This window comes from Capricornis sumatraensis, chromosome 3 (genome assembly GCF_032405125.1).
Source record: "Capricornis sumatraensis isolate serow.1 chromosome 3, serow.2, whole genome shotgun sequence".
In the NCBI taxonomy this organism is placed as follows: domain Eukaryota; kingdom Metazoa; phylum Chordata; class Mammalia; order Artiodactyla; family Bovidae; genus Capricornis; species Capricornis sumatraensis.
Genome location: NC_091071.1, coordinates 74,624,910 through 74,642,657, shown reverse-complemented (window position 1 = coordinate 74,642,657; position 17,748 = coordinate 74,624,910). Strand labels below are relative to the sequence as shown.

The following is a 17,748-nucleotide window of genomic DNA, read 5'->3' as shown; positions in this document are numbered from 1 at the left end:
GGGAGGCTCAGTTAGCAGAGCCCTCAGTTTATCAAATATTCAAGTTTGAAAATCCCAAATTTGGGGATTTTTTTCCCAGCAGATATTTTGGTGACCACATTTGAAACCAGTATAGGCCTGGCACAGAGTGGATGTGCCTGATGGAAGTGTAAACTTGGCGAGGCTTGATAGTATGTGTTTAGGGCCTGTGGAAGACTCACTGAATTAATCTGGAAGTTAACTGGAACCAAGGTCTAACACATTGGTTCTTTTCTGTGATAACTTTCACCATATTTGCTCTGGCCACTGTATATCCTAAAGGGAGAGTGATGAATGTGCAAGAATGATGGGCTTCTGGTCACCACCAAGTACACATGGAGAGATGTTAAATCCTAAATACATATATATAGACATAGATATACATCTCTGTGTCTATGCACCAATACACACACACACACATATACATACTCACATAGTTGGCTTATAAATTTAACTTACTCTACATTCTTTGTCCAGTCGGGAGGGTTACTCATTGTCATAAACACACAGTTTGTCAAAATAGTGCACATAATTAGCATGCTGAATAATGTAGGTTATTGTTAAGGAACACACAGAAGAAAACCCAAACCCATGTATTATATTATGTAAAACTAACATTGAAAAGCTCAACCTGCAGTTTGGCCAGGAATCAGTGACAAATATACTGTGGGCAAATCATCTAATCTCTTTAAATTTCATTTTTCTCATCTTTAAATTTAGATAATACCACTACTCTCACAAGGTAGTTGTATAGATTGAACGAGATAATGTATGAGAAAGCTTTATAAAAGTATAAAGTATGGCTTTTGCTACTATTATTAAATCAATCTATTTATTCCCAGAAGACCTTATTGGGAAAACTGTGGGCATTCTGGAGTTGCATAGCTTTTGAGCAGAGAGCACTGATGTGAACTAATTTAGTTGATTAAAATAGTGAATTGCTGAGGAAGGCACATCCTTGCAGAATTGTAATTTCTTAAACACATGTGATACAATATCAGTGAATATATTATAGCACGGTGTTAAATGTCAGGTCGCTCTATTTCAAATGTTTGTAAACATATAGCAGCATTGGATAAGATTCAAAGTGAATATTTCAAAGTCATGACTTAGCATGATATGAATATAAACAAAATTCAACATAAAGGTGATCTTAGCAACATAAAAATGACTCAGTAAGTCACTCAACCTCTCTACGCCAGTGAATTTTCTAGTGTCTCCACTGAATTTTACTCAGTGGACCTAATCAGATGTGGAACTCATCAGTTTGAAGTACAGATTAAATGGGATAATATGTGTGAATTATCGGAATAGGTCTGGTTAGTAGATATGATCTTAATGTTAGCTGAAACAAATGACCAGGACCTAGTAGAATTATGGAGCTGAAAGGGATCTTGAAAAATAACTATTTAATTCCTTTATTTTAGAAATCAGAGAAATACAGATAAAACTTTAGAGAAATTAGATAACTTGGCCAAGAAGTAAAACACAGATTTCTTGCATTCATAACTAACATTCAACAACAGTCTACAGCCAAAGCAAAAATTTTCCGTAAGTGAAAAAGAAAGTTTTCATCAAATGACCACACGATGGCACTAGGAACACAAACTAGGATAAGGAAACCTCCATAAAAGTAACAGCTCGGAACCTGTAAAAGTTAGGTTTCAAATCTTTGAAATTCACCAATACCATACTTATGCCATAAGGAATCTCTTGTTATCAGTTTAAAAATAGAATGGATTTTTAAGTTTTTGAATCTTTTTTTTTTTCTAACAATCAGGTAGTATAAGTAGATGATAATTATACCAGTAATTCTATATTTATTATTGCCAAAGCCGTCAAATGAGACATAATCAGAAGTGAAGGCTTTTGGCCAATGAATAGGAACAGATAAATTTAGTTGCAGAGTCCTTTTTTTTTTTTTTTTTTTTTTTAACACCAGTGAAAATCACAAAGCTAAATCCCTGAAGACCTTTTGGAAATACAATCCCTGCATCTTTCATTAACTTCCAGAGTCTTTACTAAGCAATCAGTTTTGCACAGCAGAGTCATAATTCATTGACTTCCATTTGAAATTCAGCCAGTGTTCCAATACTTCCTTCACAGAGTTCATTAGGAAAGTTCAAAAACTAGCTACATATTGGCCATAGCCCCCTGATCTTCTCCAATGGAAATTATGCTTAAAGGTTAACTCTAAGGTACACTAAAATGCTTTATATTATAGATATGGTTATACTTGGCTCTGGATATAGGTTTGGTTTTCTTGCTACTATATCAGGATTCCATGCAAATTCCAGAAAGTCACAAACTTTATACAATATTGTAAAAATAAGTCTGTTTTACACTAGATTTGTAGGATGAGTAATTTTAGAAAGAGATATATAATATTAGACTTTGATATATAATAGACTGAAATATATATAGTGTGTGAATCTATAGTAGTAAAGACTGTAAATTTCAGTAACATTAATGTAATAAATTTTAAGAAAAGACTTATATGACAAAAGAAAATACAAAATGAAAATAATAAAACCACAGAATATGACATTTCCCAACTTAACCTTACATTTAGCTACAAAGCACTTATAGATTATGTACAAATAGCTAATATTGATCACTTGAAAAGGATATGAATGTACCAAAATCTTAATAGCTATTTTCCTAAGAGGATTGAAGGGAGTTAAAATGTACAGGGCAGAGGTGGCACTGAACCGGAAGATGGCCTTCCCTTTATTCAATACTATAAAAGTCTGTAAGATAGGAACACAACACAGAAGTATAAAAGTATCAACCATTTAAACTCTATTACCCACCTTCTGTTGTTTGTCAGCATGAATTATTCCAATGTTACAACTTTTTGATGTGTACCATAAGGACAAACTGCTCCAGGATCTCATATCTAGAAACAATATCCAGTGATATCACTTACCTTTGACTTGATACTGCAGTTTTATTGTCTATAAGATAGTTAGCCAAAATAATTTATTTACTTTCTTAGTATTTTAAATATCTAAGTTAAATGAAAGTCTCAAAAGGGTTCACATTTCATTCTACAGATCCTTAAGACACTGCAGTTCTGTTATAGTGATTTCTGCTTTCTCATTTTGATTATCTTGAAAATTAATGCTGTAGAATGCAAAATCATTCAATAAAACTAATACTTTTTGAAATATTCTTTTACCATTTCTGCTTATTAAAAAATCACTCTGTTTATAATAGGCAATAAAAACAGCCACCATTAAACCCACTCTTGGGTTAGATGGATGTAAACCAATGATTGATTTCTGGAGGCCAAGTTCCCTGGAGAGTATCTGTTGACTAGGAGTACTAAATTCTGTATTTGGATTTCTGAGTTAGCTGACGCATTGAATTGCAGTCCCAACTGATTGCCTATTTCATGTAGTGCTTTATTAGCATAGAGGAAAAGCTCAAAGACCCTGTAGAATCCAGGATGCATGGATGTGAATGGAATTGGCATTCCAAAATTTAGCCATATTTGAGCACAATTAATGGTATGTAGACAAAACAACAACAAACAAAGCAGCAACGTGCAACCCTGTATCAAGGATTCTTACTCATTGTGTCTTAGGACCTTTATATATATTCAAATAGCCTGGGGGTGATGAAACGAAATAGCCTATTTCTTTATGAAGAACATCTCTTGGGAAGGGAACTACAAATCTTTTAAATTTAAATTCACCCATTTTTTCAAAAATTCTACCCCCCTTCTAAGATGCATAGATGGAAGCCAGCATTACTACATAGCAAACATTAACCTTATGTTTACTTTCTAGTTGAGAATCTTTGACAAGCGTTTATTCTCTACGTTTAGTCTTCAGGTATTCACAGATTTCTCAACTCTTTTCCCCTCTATTTTCAGGGTTTTCTAAATGCAAGCAATCATTCCCAAATATTTACTGAGTTATTGTTTGAAACTAGCACTTCCTGGCTGGTATGGGTAGAAGTGCCCTAAATGAGAGCTTTGAACCTGGTCCAACCAGTGCTGGTCTACAACTTTTTTCTGATCTGCAACACAACACTGAGAGTAAGTATTTAGAAATGTGTAAGCCAGTCTTACAAACTAATTTTACAGTTGTCACATCTAATAATAAAACAGAAGAGTGTATTTTGTGGGTCTGTTTTTTCAATTTTCTGAAAATTAATTTTACTGTATTTTATAGACTAGCCACCTCATCTTCACAACAGAGAGTTTGAGAAGCATTGCTCTACATGTAACTTTGACTCCATGTTTCCACTTTCATCTTTGATGGACTATGGGTCAAGAATACAAAGAAAACTGTATCATCATATCCATTTGTAGGAGGTAAGAGTTTCACATGTGCTTACTGGAGGAGCAATCATCTGTTTCTATAGTACTTTGTGCCTTTTTCTCTGATTCATTCAGGGCCCCTGTCCCTAAATGACATTGTGATATCATCATAAAAAGTGCACAGACTTGTGCAATGCAAATGCTTTTGCCCTAGGGAGTACACATGTGCAAGGACACAGAAAGGCCCTGAGTGAGCTAATTCAGGACCAATATGGTCCACCTTGCAAACCTATGCTTCCTCTCCCCAAAATTATGCTGAGTAAACCCTAGTAGAAATATTATGGGCTGGGAGTGGGAAAGCCAGTGAAAACATAACATAGGATATATTTTTTTTTAAAGTAAGAATACCCTTGTTTCAAATAATATTACAAGCCTAATTTTGGAAAGGGCTTCCCTGGTGGCTCAGTGGTAAAGAATCTGCCTGTAAGGCAAGAGATGCATGTTCAATCCCTGGAACAGGAAATGGCAACCTATTCCAGTATTCTTGCCTAGGAAATCTCATGGACAGAGGAGCCTGGTGAGCTACAGTCCACAGGGTCGCAAAGAGTCAAACACAACTTAGTGACTAAACAACAACAAACAACAAATTTTGGAAAAGAAGTTACAGTCCATATGGGGCTAAATCATGAACTTGGAGAGGGGGATGAAGATGATCCTGACTGTAGCTCAGTGGATAAGAATAACAGTCCAGCTCATCCTGAGGAGATGGGACCACACACAGAAAAGATCACCTGTGACTCTGGCTGTGCAGCCAGCCCCCAGCCCGAACCATGAGCAGACCTAACAAGGGAAGAAGTAGAAAAGATGGAGGGAAGGGGTGATGAAGCCGAAGGCAAAGCTGCAGAGGCCAAATGAAAGGGTGCAAGACAGAAAGAACCTCTGCCCTAAAGACCAGGAAGAAAAAGAAGCAAGACTCTGAAAATGAACCAAGAGGAGCCCAAAAAGGCACAGAAAAAGAGCCAGAACTCAGCAGGGTGAAGTTAATGAACGCCATAGCACCCCTGATGCTGATAAACAATTCTCAATTTAAAAGTCCTTACACACAGATAAATTAATACTTTGACACAAAAGTTAAAGGCAAAAGGACATAATTCTCAATTGTTCAAGACAGAGAGAGACTTTTACTGACTTTAGGATATTTTCACTTACAAAATTCAAAGAATGTATTTTTAACTTCATAAGGAATGTGTGCACAGTGTGTAAGTGCTTACAATTAGAATGTATAATGAACTTAGTGAGGTTTTACTACATAACAATGCTTGTTCTTTAATTTTTCGCCAGCAGTATAGAGAGATAAGACATTCTTGGTAGAGTTCCTAGGAAGCTGATGATGAGACCAGCATTAAGGAACCATTTCAGGGTTTCTTCTGTGAGGACTGTCATTCCCAGGTTGAAACATATATATTTACATACAATCTACACAAATATTTCCTTGAAGTGTTTATGGATTCATTTTAAACTGCTGACTTACAGAGAAACCTAATGTTAGAATCTTGAATCTGTAACCATTTTTATGTTCCCTTTAGAATTTCAAACTTACTGTTTGTAACTAATTTCATATCAATTTCATCATCTATCTGTATTTATCCTCCTTATATTTACTTGCACATCCAAGAAGCCAAACATTTAGTTCGTAAGTATTAAGGATTAACAAAAGGATGTTTGTGAGTTTGCATCCTCAGTCGCTTACTTGCCCCAAAAGACTCTCAAATACACATTGCCCCAAATAATGGTATTGATGGCAATGAAGGGAGAAGAGAGTAAGAAGGGAACACTGTTACTTACAAGTAGTCAAGCAACTCTAGAATTTTCCAAACACTGTTACTTACAAGTAGTCAAGCAACTCTAGAATTTTCCAACATAGAGATATCTGCCTTCCTCATTTCACAGGTAAGGGGTCAAAAAGAAAACAGCAGGGAAGGTAGACAAGATGTTTCTGTATTTTAAATTGTATAAACAAATATGTATGGAGAAGGAAATGGCAACCCGCTCCAAGTATTCTTGCCTCGAGAATTCCATGGACAGAGGAGCTTGGCAGGTGATAGTCCATACAGTCCCTGGGGTTGCAAAGAGCTGGACACAACTGAATAACTAACATTTTCACTTTCAGGCAAGATATTTCTGTACTTTAAATTGTATAAGCAAATATGAAACTTTAAGCAAAGCAAGATTTATGAGCTGTTCGAATGAGTGACATTTTAAACTCCCTGCCCCTAATTTTTTTTATTGTAAAATACACCTACCATAAAATTTACCAGTTTAACCATTCTAAGTGTACAAGTTTGGTGTTAACTTTTTAAATGAATGTACTGAATGTCTTATTAGAGGAAGATATCTTAACATTCTTTAAATCTAGTTAGTTTAATAAAAATTTCATCAACATAACTACTCAGAAAAATTTTTATTGCATTAAGTCACTTCAATAGAAAAGAAAAACTTCAGAATTGATTGTGGAGAAAAGGCTGATACAGTAGTATCCAGCTTGAAACAGACTTCTTTTTTTTTTTTTTTTTAATAGCCCGAGGCTGTAGGAAATTCATGAAGTCATTTTAACCTGAGAATAATACTATGACTCAGAACAAATTTCAAGACAGCATTTTGACTGAATTAGAAATGAGATGTTATATATAAAATGCCACTTTAGAGACACATTTGTAGGAATGTAACTCTTCATATACTAGGTATTGATCAGGCTTGTCACTTATCTCTTCTATGTATAGCTACTAAACTCAAGTAGCATTTACTAAGTCCCTATATGTTAAGCTGTTAATATGTATGAGTGTTTCAGACACTTGGAAAGCAGCCTAGACCTAATTCTCAGTCCAATTGCTAATTCAATTCACTTCAATGCAGAAGATGTGTGTTAACCATTTAGCACAATATTCACAAAGTTCTGTACTAAAGTTTGTAGGGAAAACAAAGACCCCTAAGAAACTTGGAATAAGTAGTAAGTTATGACCCCAAGAAGCCTGAAAACTAGTAAATGTTCAACTATCTCTACTGACAGAAGAAAATCTAGAAGTATTAGTGAAAGTTTACTTAGACCAGAGCTACCAAATAGAAATACTACGTGAACTGCAAATCTGAGTCACATATGTGATTTTAAACATTCTAATAGCCATATTTTAAAATAGAAAAAAAAGCAGATGAAATTAATCTGAATACTATTTTCTTTAACCTGATATATCCTATATATTATCATTTGGGGATGAAATCAGTATTAAAAATTATTGAAATGATTTACATCCTCTTTTCATACCATTCTAAATCTTCAAAGACTGAACGTGCCACAGGTCAAATACCTTTCAAGTACAATAGCCACGCATGAATATTGTCCACTGAATTGGGCAGCACCAACCTAGGTGTAAACCATTCATTGTACTGCCAGGTCATACTCTCTTCAGCAAGCTTTGTTAGGTAAAAACCCATTCCAGCTTTAAAGAAAACAACAACAAAAACCCAAGCAGGTTAACACTCCTGATATTCAAAGTTTAATAGTCTAGAAAGCAACATTAGGAAAATACAAGTAGGATTTGTTTGGGTTTTTAATTCTTTTTAAAAAATTATTTAGGATTTGTTTTAGCTTATGTATTTATTAAGAGTGTGGACTCTGGAGTTGGATGCCTGGCTCAAAATCTGGTTGTGCTGCCTCCCAGCATTGAGATCCTGGACAAGTTATTAATTTTTCTGTGACTCATTTGTCTCTTTTGAAAAATGGGAATATATACACTAAACTTGGGGCTTCTCAGGTGGCACTAGAGCTAAAGAACTGGCCTCCCAGTGCAGGAGACATAAGGAACATGAGTTCGATCCCTGGGTTAGGAAGATGCCTTGGAGAAGGACATGGCAACTCGCTCCAGTACTCTGCTTGGGAAATCCCATGGACAGAGGAGCCTAGTGGGCAATAGTCTGTGGGGGCACAGAGAATCAGAAACAACTGAAGCGACTTAGCATGCACCCATGCACTAAGCTCACAGAGGTGTTGTGATTCTAATTCAGTGGGTCAGACTGTGATGTCCAGTATTCTGTACTTTTAATGAATCACTAGGGTGATCTGCAATAGGAGGGCTATGAATCTGTTTTTGTTATCAGTGCTTATGCTATGTACCTGCATTAAAATCTTTCCCCTTTATATGCTGCATAGTCAATAAGAAAACACTTAAGTTATACTAGTTTGGTAGGATTATTGTTTATGAATCTGTACTTGCTAACTATTTAGTAATCCTTCTTGTCTCTGAGACTTTAGAAAATGATTTATCTTTTCCCCTCAGGATGAACACTGAATTTAACAAACTATAGTTTCCCAGTTTCCTTAAAAACTATGTCCATTATCTTAATTTTTCTTTCAATCTAGGTGTTTTGCTTCTTAAACAGTTTAAACCCAAGGCCCAGCTTTGTGTTTATCTAAACATTATTTAAAAATTGCCAAATAAAAGGATTGATGCCAACTCAGTTTGCCTGCTCTTATAGTAAATGTACTGGCAAAAGCAAAAGAAATAACAGAGGAAGGTGAGCAATGACCATGAATAATAGAAAAACAGAAGATGCTATCTGTCGAGTACATTTATTCTTTAGCCTCAAAATTTAGAGAGGCGATTTTCAACTTGTACTTATACTGTGATCAAAAAATGTGCTTGGAGGTCAATTGTTGGGAACTCTGAACATCTTTTCCCAAAGAAAGGATAGATTCAAAAGCCTATGTAATTCCTAATGAAATAGAATTCTGTGTAATGACAGCGTGGAACTCCATCACTCTTTATAAGAAATCATCACTCTAAAAGTGGTAACAGATTTCTAAGTTGGCCAGCAAGGTGTACCTCTCTCCCTGCTTTGATATTACCCTGGCATTCAAATTAGGGAAATTCTCTGGCTCTATCTTCTTCGAGAAGTGGGGTCAACCTTTCTCTAGCTCTAAGCTGTTGGCCTGAGAAAAGGTTCCAGCAAGAAAGGGCAGAATGAAACCACATGGCAGAGGAGATGCTTCAGAGCTTTGGGTGTAAATAATTGCATAGAAAGGCAAGAGATTCCCATTAGTACATATCTCTGGGGACATCTTTCATTGTGGGCCAATTCCTTGGCATCTAATTCTATTTTTTTCCCTATGAGCTACCTAAATGATCTCACCTACTTCTTTGCCTTTTTTTTTTTTTTAAATAACCTGTGGATTCAGGCCAAGATTTCCCTCCTTTCCTGGCTCACTGAGGGATGGAAAGCTTTCTCACAGGTTCTCTACCTGATTCCAAAGTGAGTGAGCAATAATTTAAAATATGTTTTCTCTCCCAATCTCATTCTACTTTTCTGCTTAGATGAGGGATAATTAGCCTAAAGAACAATCTGTGAATTGATGTCTGCCCACGGCCCACCAACCTTTAATAGCCAGCTCTCACTTAACTGTCTTGAAGCCAGGGATCACAAACCAACACCCCACAGAAGCCAGACAGTGCAAGAGGCATGCTAATTTCTGATATGCAAATCAGTGATGCCAGATCTGATAGTGTGTGAGAAACCTAAATATGCAGGTTTACACATGTTTGTTTATAAATCTCAGGCACTAATTCAAAATTTTAAACAGTATTGCATGAGACAAAAATACATCTGCAGGCTCAAGGCCTCATAGGTTTTTTTTGTTTTTGTTTTTGTTTTTAATTTTTGTTTTAAGTTCATGCAAAGGAGAAAAATATGTACCCAGAAAAGAGTCTGTAAAATTGCTTGTCCCTAAGGTTTAGGTGGGTAGAATAGTTGCAGTGGGGTCAGTGCTAGAGATGACCCCATAATTGGTCCTTAACTGGGTTCCCATCAGCTGGATACAGATGCTTCTGCCTCTGCCTCAGACAGAAAAAATTATAACCACCGGTAAACTGATAAAATCTGGGGGTCAAATATTTCTCATCCCTGTATCTTTAGCCTATAACATGGGTATGGTACATGGTCCATGCTCAATTAATTTTTCATTGAGAGAAAGGGACTAATTGGCCCAGTTTTATTGCAGATGTTGCTGTGTGAAGATTTTGGGCAAATTATTCCATGTCAATTTCTTCATCTAAATGGAGAAGATTATAATACTACTAACCTCAGGGTGGTTTAAAGGATAGAAATGAAATAAAACATGTGAATCTCCTTAATGAATTCCAAGTGTCATATAAACACAAGGATTAAAGGATTAAAAATGTAAGTATCTCTGGTTCTCAAATATATACATATACAAACACTTGTGTATACAAACTCAAATATATACACAAACAAACACTTGTTAAAACTTATGTGTTTTAACATAAGTTAAAGCAGTGCCAGTTTTCACATTGGAACTTTGCTGCTCAGTTTCTTTCCTCTCAAATTTCATATTCAAAAAACAATGCCATCCATTTGCTCCCAATACTTAAGCATTATGTCTCCAAAATGGATTCTGATCTCATCCATTATTCTTTGTCTTCATTGTCAAAAATCTAGACCAGACCTCTATAAAGACCCCCAACTTGATCTTAAAAGCAAAAAGTGAACATTGCCACTTCTCTACCCAAAGTCTTCAGAGAATTTTTTTCCCTTAAACTTCAAACTCTTGGGGCTTTGATCTAGCCCCAAGCCCATCTCCCCAACCACATCGTACTTTCCTTTTACTTATTACAGTCCCACTATATTACATGTCTTCTTATAGGCTGTTCCCTTCCCATGGAAGACTTCTCTCTTCTTTCTACACCTGAGATCCCAATTTAAATGGCATTTCTTTACAGAGGCACACAATTCATGTTACCTGAATCTTTCCTTTTTGGAAAAAATGTGAAAAAACAATCTATTAGAATCTTATGGGAAACGTAATTTTCTAATTAATTTAGGAACTGATCTAGAGCCACTGAGCCTCAAAGATTTTAGTTTTTATAAAGGCAGGGGATTTTAGTTTTTATAAAGGCAGGCCCTGATTGAGTAGAAGTAGTGAAGCAACAAGTCAGGTTCGGGAAATACTGCCAGTCGGGAAGATGAGGAGGACAGCTTCACAGTGGCCTGTGTGGAGAGGCAGGAAAAGTAGCGACAGGCTTATTTAGATTCCATCACTGACTTCTCTTCATTAGCATGACAACTGCAAATCCAGAGTAGCATGGCAATAAGCCACGGGAGCTGAAGCATCTGGTTTGAAATCTAGTCTCTAGATAGCTAGAGATCATAGTTCTATGATCTTAGGAAAATTACTTTACCTCACTTTCATCATTTTAAAATAAAGATAAGAATTATCTTGGAAGGGCATGTTGGTTAAATAAGAACTGTAAATGTCCTAAAGCAGAGACAGAGCTTGGCTTTTGCTTGTCTAGCACACCTTCTTCACAGTCTCTCTCTCTTCCTTTTACAGAAAACCGCTGCCTCATTGTCTAGCTACACGGCTTGGGTGGAGCTGATCCATCCCTTGGCAACACCGGTTAACATGTGACACTGATCTGGCCAATGAGATCATCACAAACGCTTGGCTACAGTGGCTGATTCAGAATAGGTTATGTGACCTAGTAAGATGAATTCCAGGAGAAATTTTGAAGAAAATATGAGTTCTTTTCTTTGGAGTTACTAGGCTGTAGAAGTTATTTTTGTGCTACTGATGGCTATTTCTACCATCTTGTGGGAAGAACCAGCCTGTGGATGCAGCTGGCAGAGGTGGAAGCAAAAGAGAAATGCAAAAGAATGACAGTTTTAGGTACTGGATCCTTTGATATTAAGACCAGATTTACCCTATACACACATTTAGTTGTTTGATTCTTTGTTTTCAAAAACTATTTTCCATTGCGTTTTGGTCACTTTCATTTGAAGCTTTACTAATATGGCAGGTACTTGATAAATGCTAACCATTATTTCACTACTGCCCTCATCAGCTTGGGATTGTTTCTGAGCCAGAGACAGGGACGTGACAAAGAAGAAAGGGACACAAGGAAGAAACAAAGGGTGGGTAGGAAAAAGATCTAAAAGTGAACTATAGTGCCCTGAAACTAAGGGAGGGAGAGCCTGGGTGACTGGTCATTTTAGAGTCGCTAATGATATACAAAGAAAATTCATGAAGGTGAGAATTCATGGAATCATGAGCTTTTACCATCTATTGTTCTGATTTTCTTTTAAATTACTTTTGCAAGAAAAACTACCTAGTCTCAATTTGTTTAAAACCAAAATAAACTCTCCCTACCCCACGTAACAATTGAAAATTCCTGTGGCGATGACAAACCAGGCATGAATTTAAGATCACAAATTCTTGTCCGATTTTTCATGCAGCCCCAATAAAGAGGGGCTATGCATCTCTTTCAGAAGAGCTGATAAAAGGGGAGAATAAATTGTCTTTAAATGGTTAGGGAGACAGTCAAGTAAAGAGTACATTTGTACATTCCATAATTAACAAACATCCATTTTCACTGCACAGCTAAAATACCTCATTCTATTTCCAGTACACTGCCACAGTCAAAAGGATACTAATGAGTCATCTGTAATTTTAAGAAGAACATGAGAAGGAAGAAGTTTTCTATAATAAAGAGTGGGTGAAGAATTTGAATGTATAGCCAAATGGTGCAATATCAACCAAAGCTATGAAAAGAAACTGTGAAAAAAAAAAGAATCCCACGAAGAAATAAAGGTGTGTTCACAAGCTAAAATGTGCCTTGACACAGTAAATAAACAAAAAAAAGGAACCCAGCCTGGAATCATGTTCTGAAGACCATGGAACCAAAGTTAACACAGTGTGGAAAATTCTGTGGGTTTCTTCCGATAGCACTGTTAATTTATTCCTTAGTTCTTACCTTGGACTTTTGAAGGCTTAAAACATCTGAGGGTCCAGAATGCTTCATGTGCCATGAATGTTCATGAGACAGTTGATACTATTTTTCCAGTTACTGCCACAATATCATTGACCATGGATTAAACTATTTTAACAATCTCAGCAGAAATTTTGAACATTATGTAATTAGTACATTTTAAACTGGGGCAAAAGAGATAAAAATATGTGGGCATATGCCATCCGAAAATATACCATCAGCAGTGACATTTCCATAAGCTCACTGACATTGTGTTTGTAGAAGATCACAGACAGCTTCGCTGTGGTTTGTGTCCTTTCTATTCCTTACAGGGACATTCCTTACATACGTGCACCACTGCACTTTCACCTAAAACAGCAAAGATTCTCCAGCCATTCTGATAAGAGGCTTGCTTTGCTTATTCTACACATTTTTAAGGAGGGAACCATAGAGATGTGGTATATAGACACAACCGACGCTTTAAGTACTGTACTTTAGTTAAGCCTTAGGGGAATCACTAGCCTGATTAATATTTGTATGTTATAACCCGCAAAGGCAGTAAAACCCACACCCCCAGTATTGGTGAGAATGGGAAATCTCCTCCTAGGAAGCTTTTTCCCTGTGACACTTCCATCATTAGACCCTTTGTCTATGCCAGGAGCGCTGTGTGTGTGTATTGTGTTGTTTCATGAAGATCACCCTGCCATCCTTAGATGGCACTAAAATTAAATTGGTCAAATATAAAAAGAAATAGTCATTATTTTAAAAAGGTTATTATTTTTCTAAGCATTCTACCATCAATCAGAGGAAACAAATTCAGAATTTAAGACTATTCTTCCATACTGAAACAATCCAATTAAGAAAGAAAATTTAAAACTAGAAAAGAGTGTACACATAACGATAGAAAGTTTTAAAACATGAAGATGCAAAAAAAAGAAAAAAAAAGGAAATTTCAAACACACAGCTCAAGCATGCCATGTTAACTTTTAAGGATTTCAGTCCTGCAAAAAGTTTCATTTGTATTTCTGTTGAATGACTTACTTTTGGAGACTTGCTTGATGTCAGCTCAAAGTGAAAGCAATGGATGTGCCTCAACTTGGGGAAACCTTTCTGATAACAATACTTTTCTTATCAGGTTGTGTTACTTGCACACTGATTTGTTCTGAAATGTCAGAATGTTTTTCCTTCCTCACACAATGTGCATTTGAAGATAAGGATATGGTAAAGGCAAGTTTGAATGTGAAGCTAACAAAGTTTATAAGGGTTACTTCAGCACAAGAATCTGGCTGAATAGTCATTCCTTCAGTGTGTCTTTCATCCTCAGTTTCAAGACCTTTCTTTTAACTATTCGGAATGGTTTCCATCATTTTGTTCTCCATCTGCCTTTATATCCTTTGTTATATCTCATTCATTATAAACCAATTGTGGACTGCTTTGTCTGGGGACATTTGCTCAAGATGACAACTTTATCAATCTAAAAACTTTATGATTTAAAGGAAAAGATTGATTGGATGATTTGGTTTTTATTTAAAGAAGAACTGCCCTTGTCAACACGCATTAGTTTGGTCTTTCTCAATGTATGCATTTATTGTTTTACAGATAAGGACATGGTAGAGGATCCGGGATCCTAGCTGTGGATCCTGTTTGATGAAGTGGTAGACTCTGGGTGACTTTAATAACTTTCAGATGGTTATTTCTACTGGAAAGCTGGGGACTGGATGTCTAGGGATAGCAAAATGCCTGCTTAGGATGGTGCCCACTAACCCACGATAATAGCAGCTCTAAATAGCTTGGATATGTCCAATGGCTATAAATAAAGTCATACATAAAGTCATATACTTTATTGCAATGAATTTCTGGCTAGAACATATCAGAGTCATAACTTCAATAATAGAGTAATTTCAAAAAGTTAAAATGTTTGAATAACTGGTTTATCACATTTTTACTAAAAAAAAATACAAATAACCCCCTGGTAGACTGCTTAATATGGGTTTTAGCTTTCCAGATATCATATTAATTTCCAAAGGAGTGATTGAATGATAAAATACAATTTTTCTCTTAATTTAAATGGCAGTTATGAAACAGATAGTGGCTTACCTACTAAGATTTAATACTACAATGTTAAAAAACAAATTTAAATAAAAGATAATAAACCGGTGGAAAATGATTAAACTCTTCCATTACTGTAAAATGGACAAATCAGTTTTAAAAAGGAAAATTGTTATACTTAAAACAGCTATATCCTGGTTTAAAAAAAGTTTAAAAAAAAATCTGAACCTAAGAGGTTTCTACCTCTGAAAGCTGCAGTAGTCAATGAGAAGCAATTTACAAAACTGCCTTGAATTAACATATCATAATTCCAAACTTCTGCACTTCATAAAAACTAACATGATAATTGTGCCAACAACCAAAAACATCCCTAAAAGTTTGGGGGGCATTTTTAAGGACCATATTTAACTAAAACTTTTCATTTGCTTAATCACAATCTTTGTGCTATACCTTTCCACCAAGAGTTAACAAATATGTTGTTTTAGGTGAAAAATATAATAAAATATGCAAATTAACAAGCCATAAATTTTCTAAAATTAATATATTAAATTTTAAATTTTATCTTTGTTTTATACTTTTCTTCTTGGCTTGGTGATATCATGGTCATAATGAAAGGATAGGTACTAAATACATTCATTTTAAGCATGAATACTCAAATTTATGTATTTTTAGATTACTACATTTTGGTTAATCCTTACTGATATTAATATATTCCCACCAAAAGATTAAATAATTGTTTATAATTTATATGGAATGTTTTTCCCAAATGAAAAAGTTTCTCCAGGAACTTAATTGATATATTATATATAACATAATATTTATATACAATATAAAAATTGAACATCCTTGTGGTATCAAATTTTGTTCTATGAGAAATTAATATCAACATTTTTGAGATCTTTATAACTTGTGACAATTTCAGGATTTTCAAGTACAGAAAACTCAAATAGTAAATACAATCCCTGGGGAGAAGTTTTTAATTTGTCACAATAGCTGCCTATGACTTACATTTATTTTTAGATATCTTTTGTGTACATTTGGGACAGCTCCATCTGTTATGATCTAATCAATTATTTGTCATATATATGCATAAAGCATATGCAAATATGTTCTATTTCCCAAAGAGAAGGATACTTAGAGTTTGTGCCAACTTAGCATATGTTGGTGCAGTAACAGTCTAAGGTATACTATAAGGCAATAAGCAGCAAAATATGCCTGATAAACACACTCACTTTCTTATTGATATAGTAGGGATCCAGGTCCTCCAGTGGCTCTGACACCATCTCTGGAGGGATGTCTCCATAAATAAAAGGAAGGTTCTTTCCGGCTTCCAAGTCACTATTTGGCTTTGGGCCATGTTCATCGTCGTCTTTCTTGTCTGGTTTGGGATTCTTAGCCTTTTCTTCTGCAATGCGTCTTTCAATAGCCGCAAGGGATTCTCTGGTGAAGAAGTTGAAGCTGTCAGGTCCTGGTGGTACAAGCACTGTTTGCTCCATCTTGTCATCCTGCACATTTTAATCACCATTTACTCTGCATATGAAGTCCTAAGGAGAAAGAATACAGATATTTTAAGGAGCTTAAAAGATGTTAATATCTGCAACCTCCTGTTATGCAATACAAACTAGAGGACTGAAAAGTTCATTTCCAATTAAATCCAAATGGAATAATTAAATATAAATTCTTTTCTTTTTTTTTTTTGTAGCTAGAACATTTAACTTGAGATCTTTAGCATGACCCTTTAAGCAAACTTTTAAACATGCAAGACAGTATTGTCAACTATAGGCACAAAGTCATATAGCTCTCTAGAACTTATTCATCTTACGTAACTGAAATTTAATGTCAATGAAGAGCAACTCTCTATTTTCCCCTCCCCCAGCTTCTTGCAACCACCATTCCACTTTCTGTTTCTATGAGTTTGGCTTAACAAACAGGTTTTCTATCTCAGCTTTTTTGTTATAAATGTCCCATGTTTATTAATCCAATCCTTATGCTTTGCCGAGGCAGGAACCGTGCCATAACTTAAGGAAGTTATTCAAGTATAGCCTTAATTAAAGTACATTGGCTAAGTACCACCCTATCCCAAATGAGCTATTCACTCTGTGAGCCACCCAGAAGATGAGGATGTAGCCCCAGAGAGACCATGGTTAACTCAACAGGATGAAGTGGAAAGGGAGTTGTTGCTGAGAGGATATAAAATGCAACTGTCTAATCTGCACAAGTGGCTCCTGATCAAGCCAGTCAGAACAGTTTGCTCCAGCCAGATTTAATGACCAGTCAAATAGCCATGGCTGTGCTGATTGAGCCTTCATCTATTCTGAGACAAAGACAATGGAACTGTGACCTGTCATGGCATCAGTCATGCTAGGGTCGGCCTACTTAAATGCATATAGAAAGAGACAGTTTAAGGTTAGACAGACAACAATTAGATGACTGAGAATGGCAGAAAGGCTAGGCTGGAAAGGAATTACTAGACTGGGCTGTGGGCAGGAGAAGATAACTGTAGGTACAGGAGACAGCAGAATTCTCTTATTTCAGAGGAAAAAATAATCAGAAAGAGGACAGTTCCACAAGCTCAAACATTGAGATATTTTCCTTCAC

General features: G+C 35.8%; 1 protein-coding gene across 6 annotated transcripts in view; it reads right to left on the bottom strand.

Moving 5' to 3' along the window:
* LOC138075345 (sodium channel protein type 1 subunit alpha) overlaps window positions 1-16,646 on the bottom strand; it is a 92,716-nt gene extending 76,070 nt beyond the window's left edge. For all 6 annotated transcript variants that reach the window (XM_068967041.1, XM_068967042.1, XM_068967045.1 and 3 more), the window contains exons 1-3: window positions 16,383-16,646; window positions 2,650-2,768; window positions 478-567 (exon numbers count right to left, since the gene is read on the bottom strand). In XM_068967041.1, the coding sequence (XP_068823142.1) occupies window positions 478-567; window positions 2,650-2,768; window positions 16,383-16,646 (473 nt within the window). The remainder of the gene's footprint in view (window positions 1-477; window positions 568-2,649; window positions 2,769-16,382) is intronic.
* Between the last annotated feature and the right edge of the window lie 1,102 nt (window positions 16,647-17,748).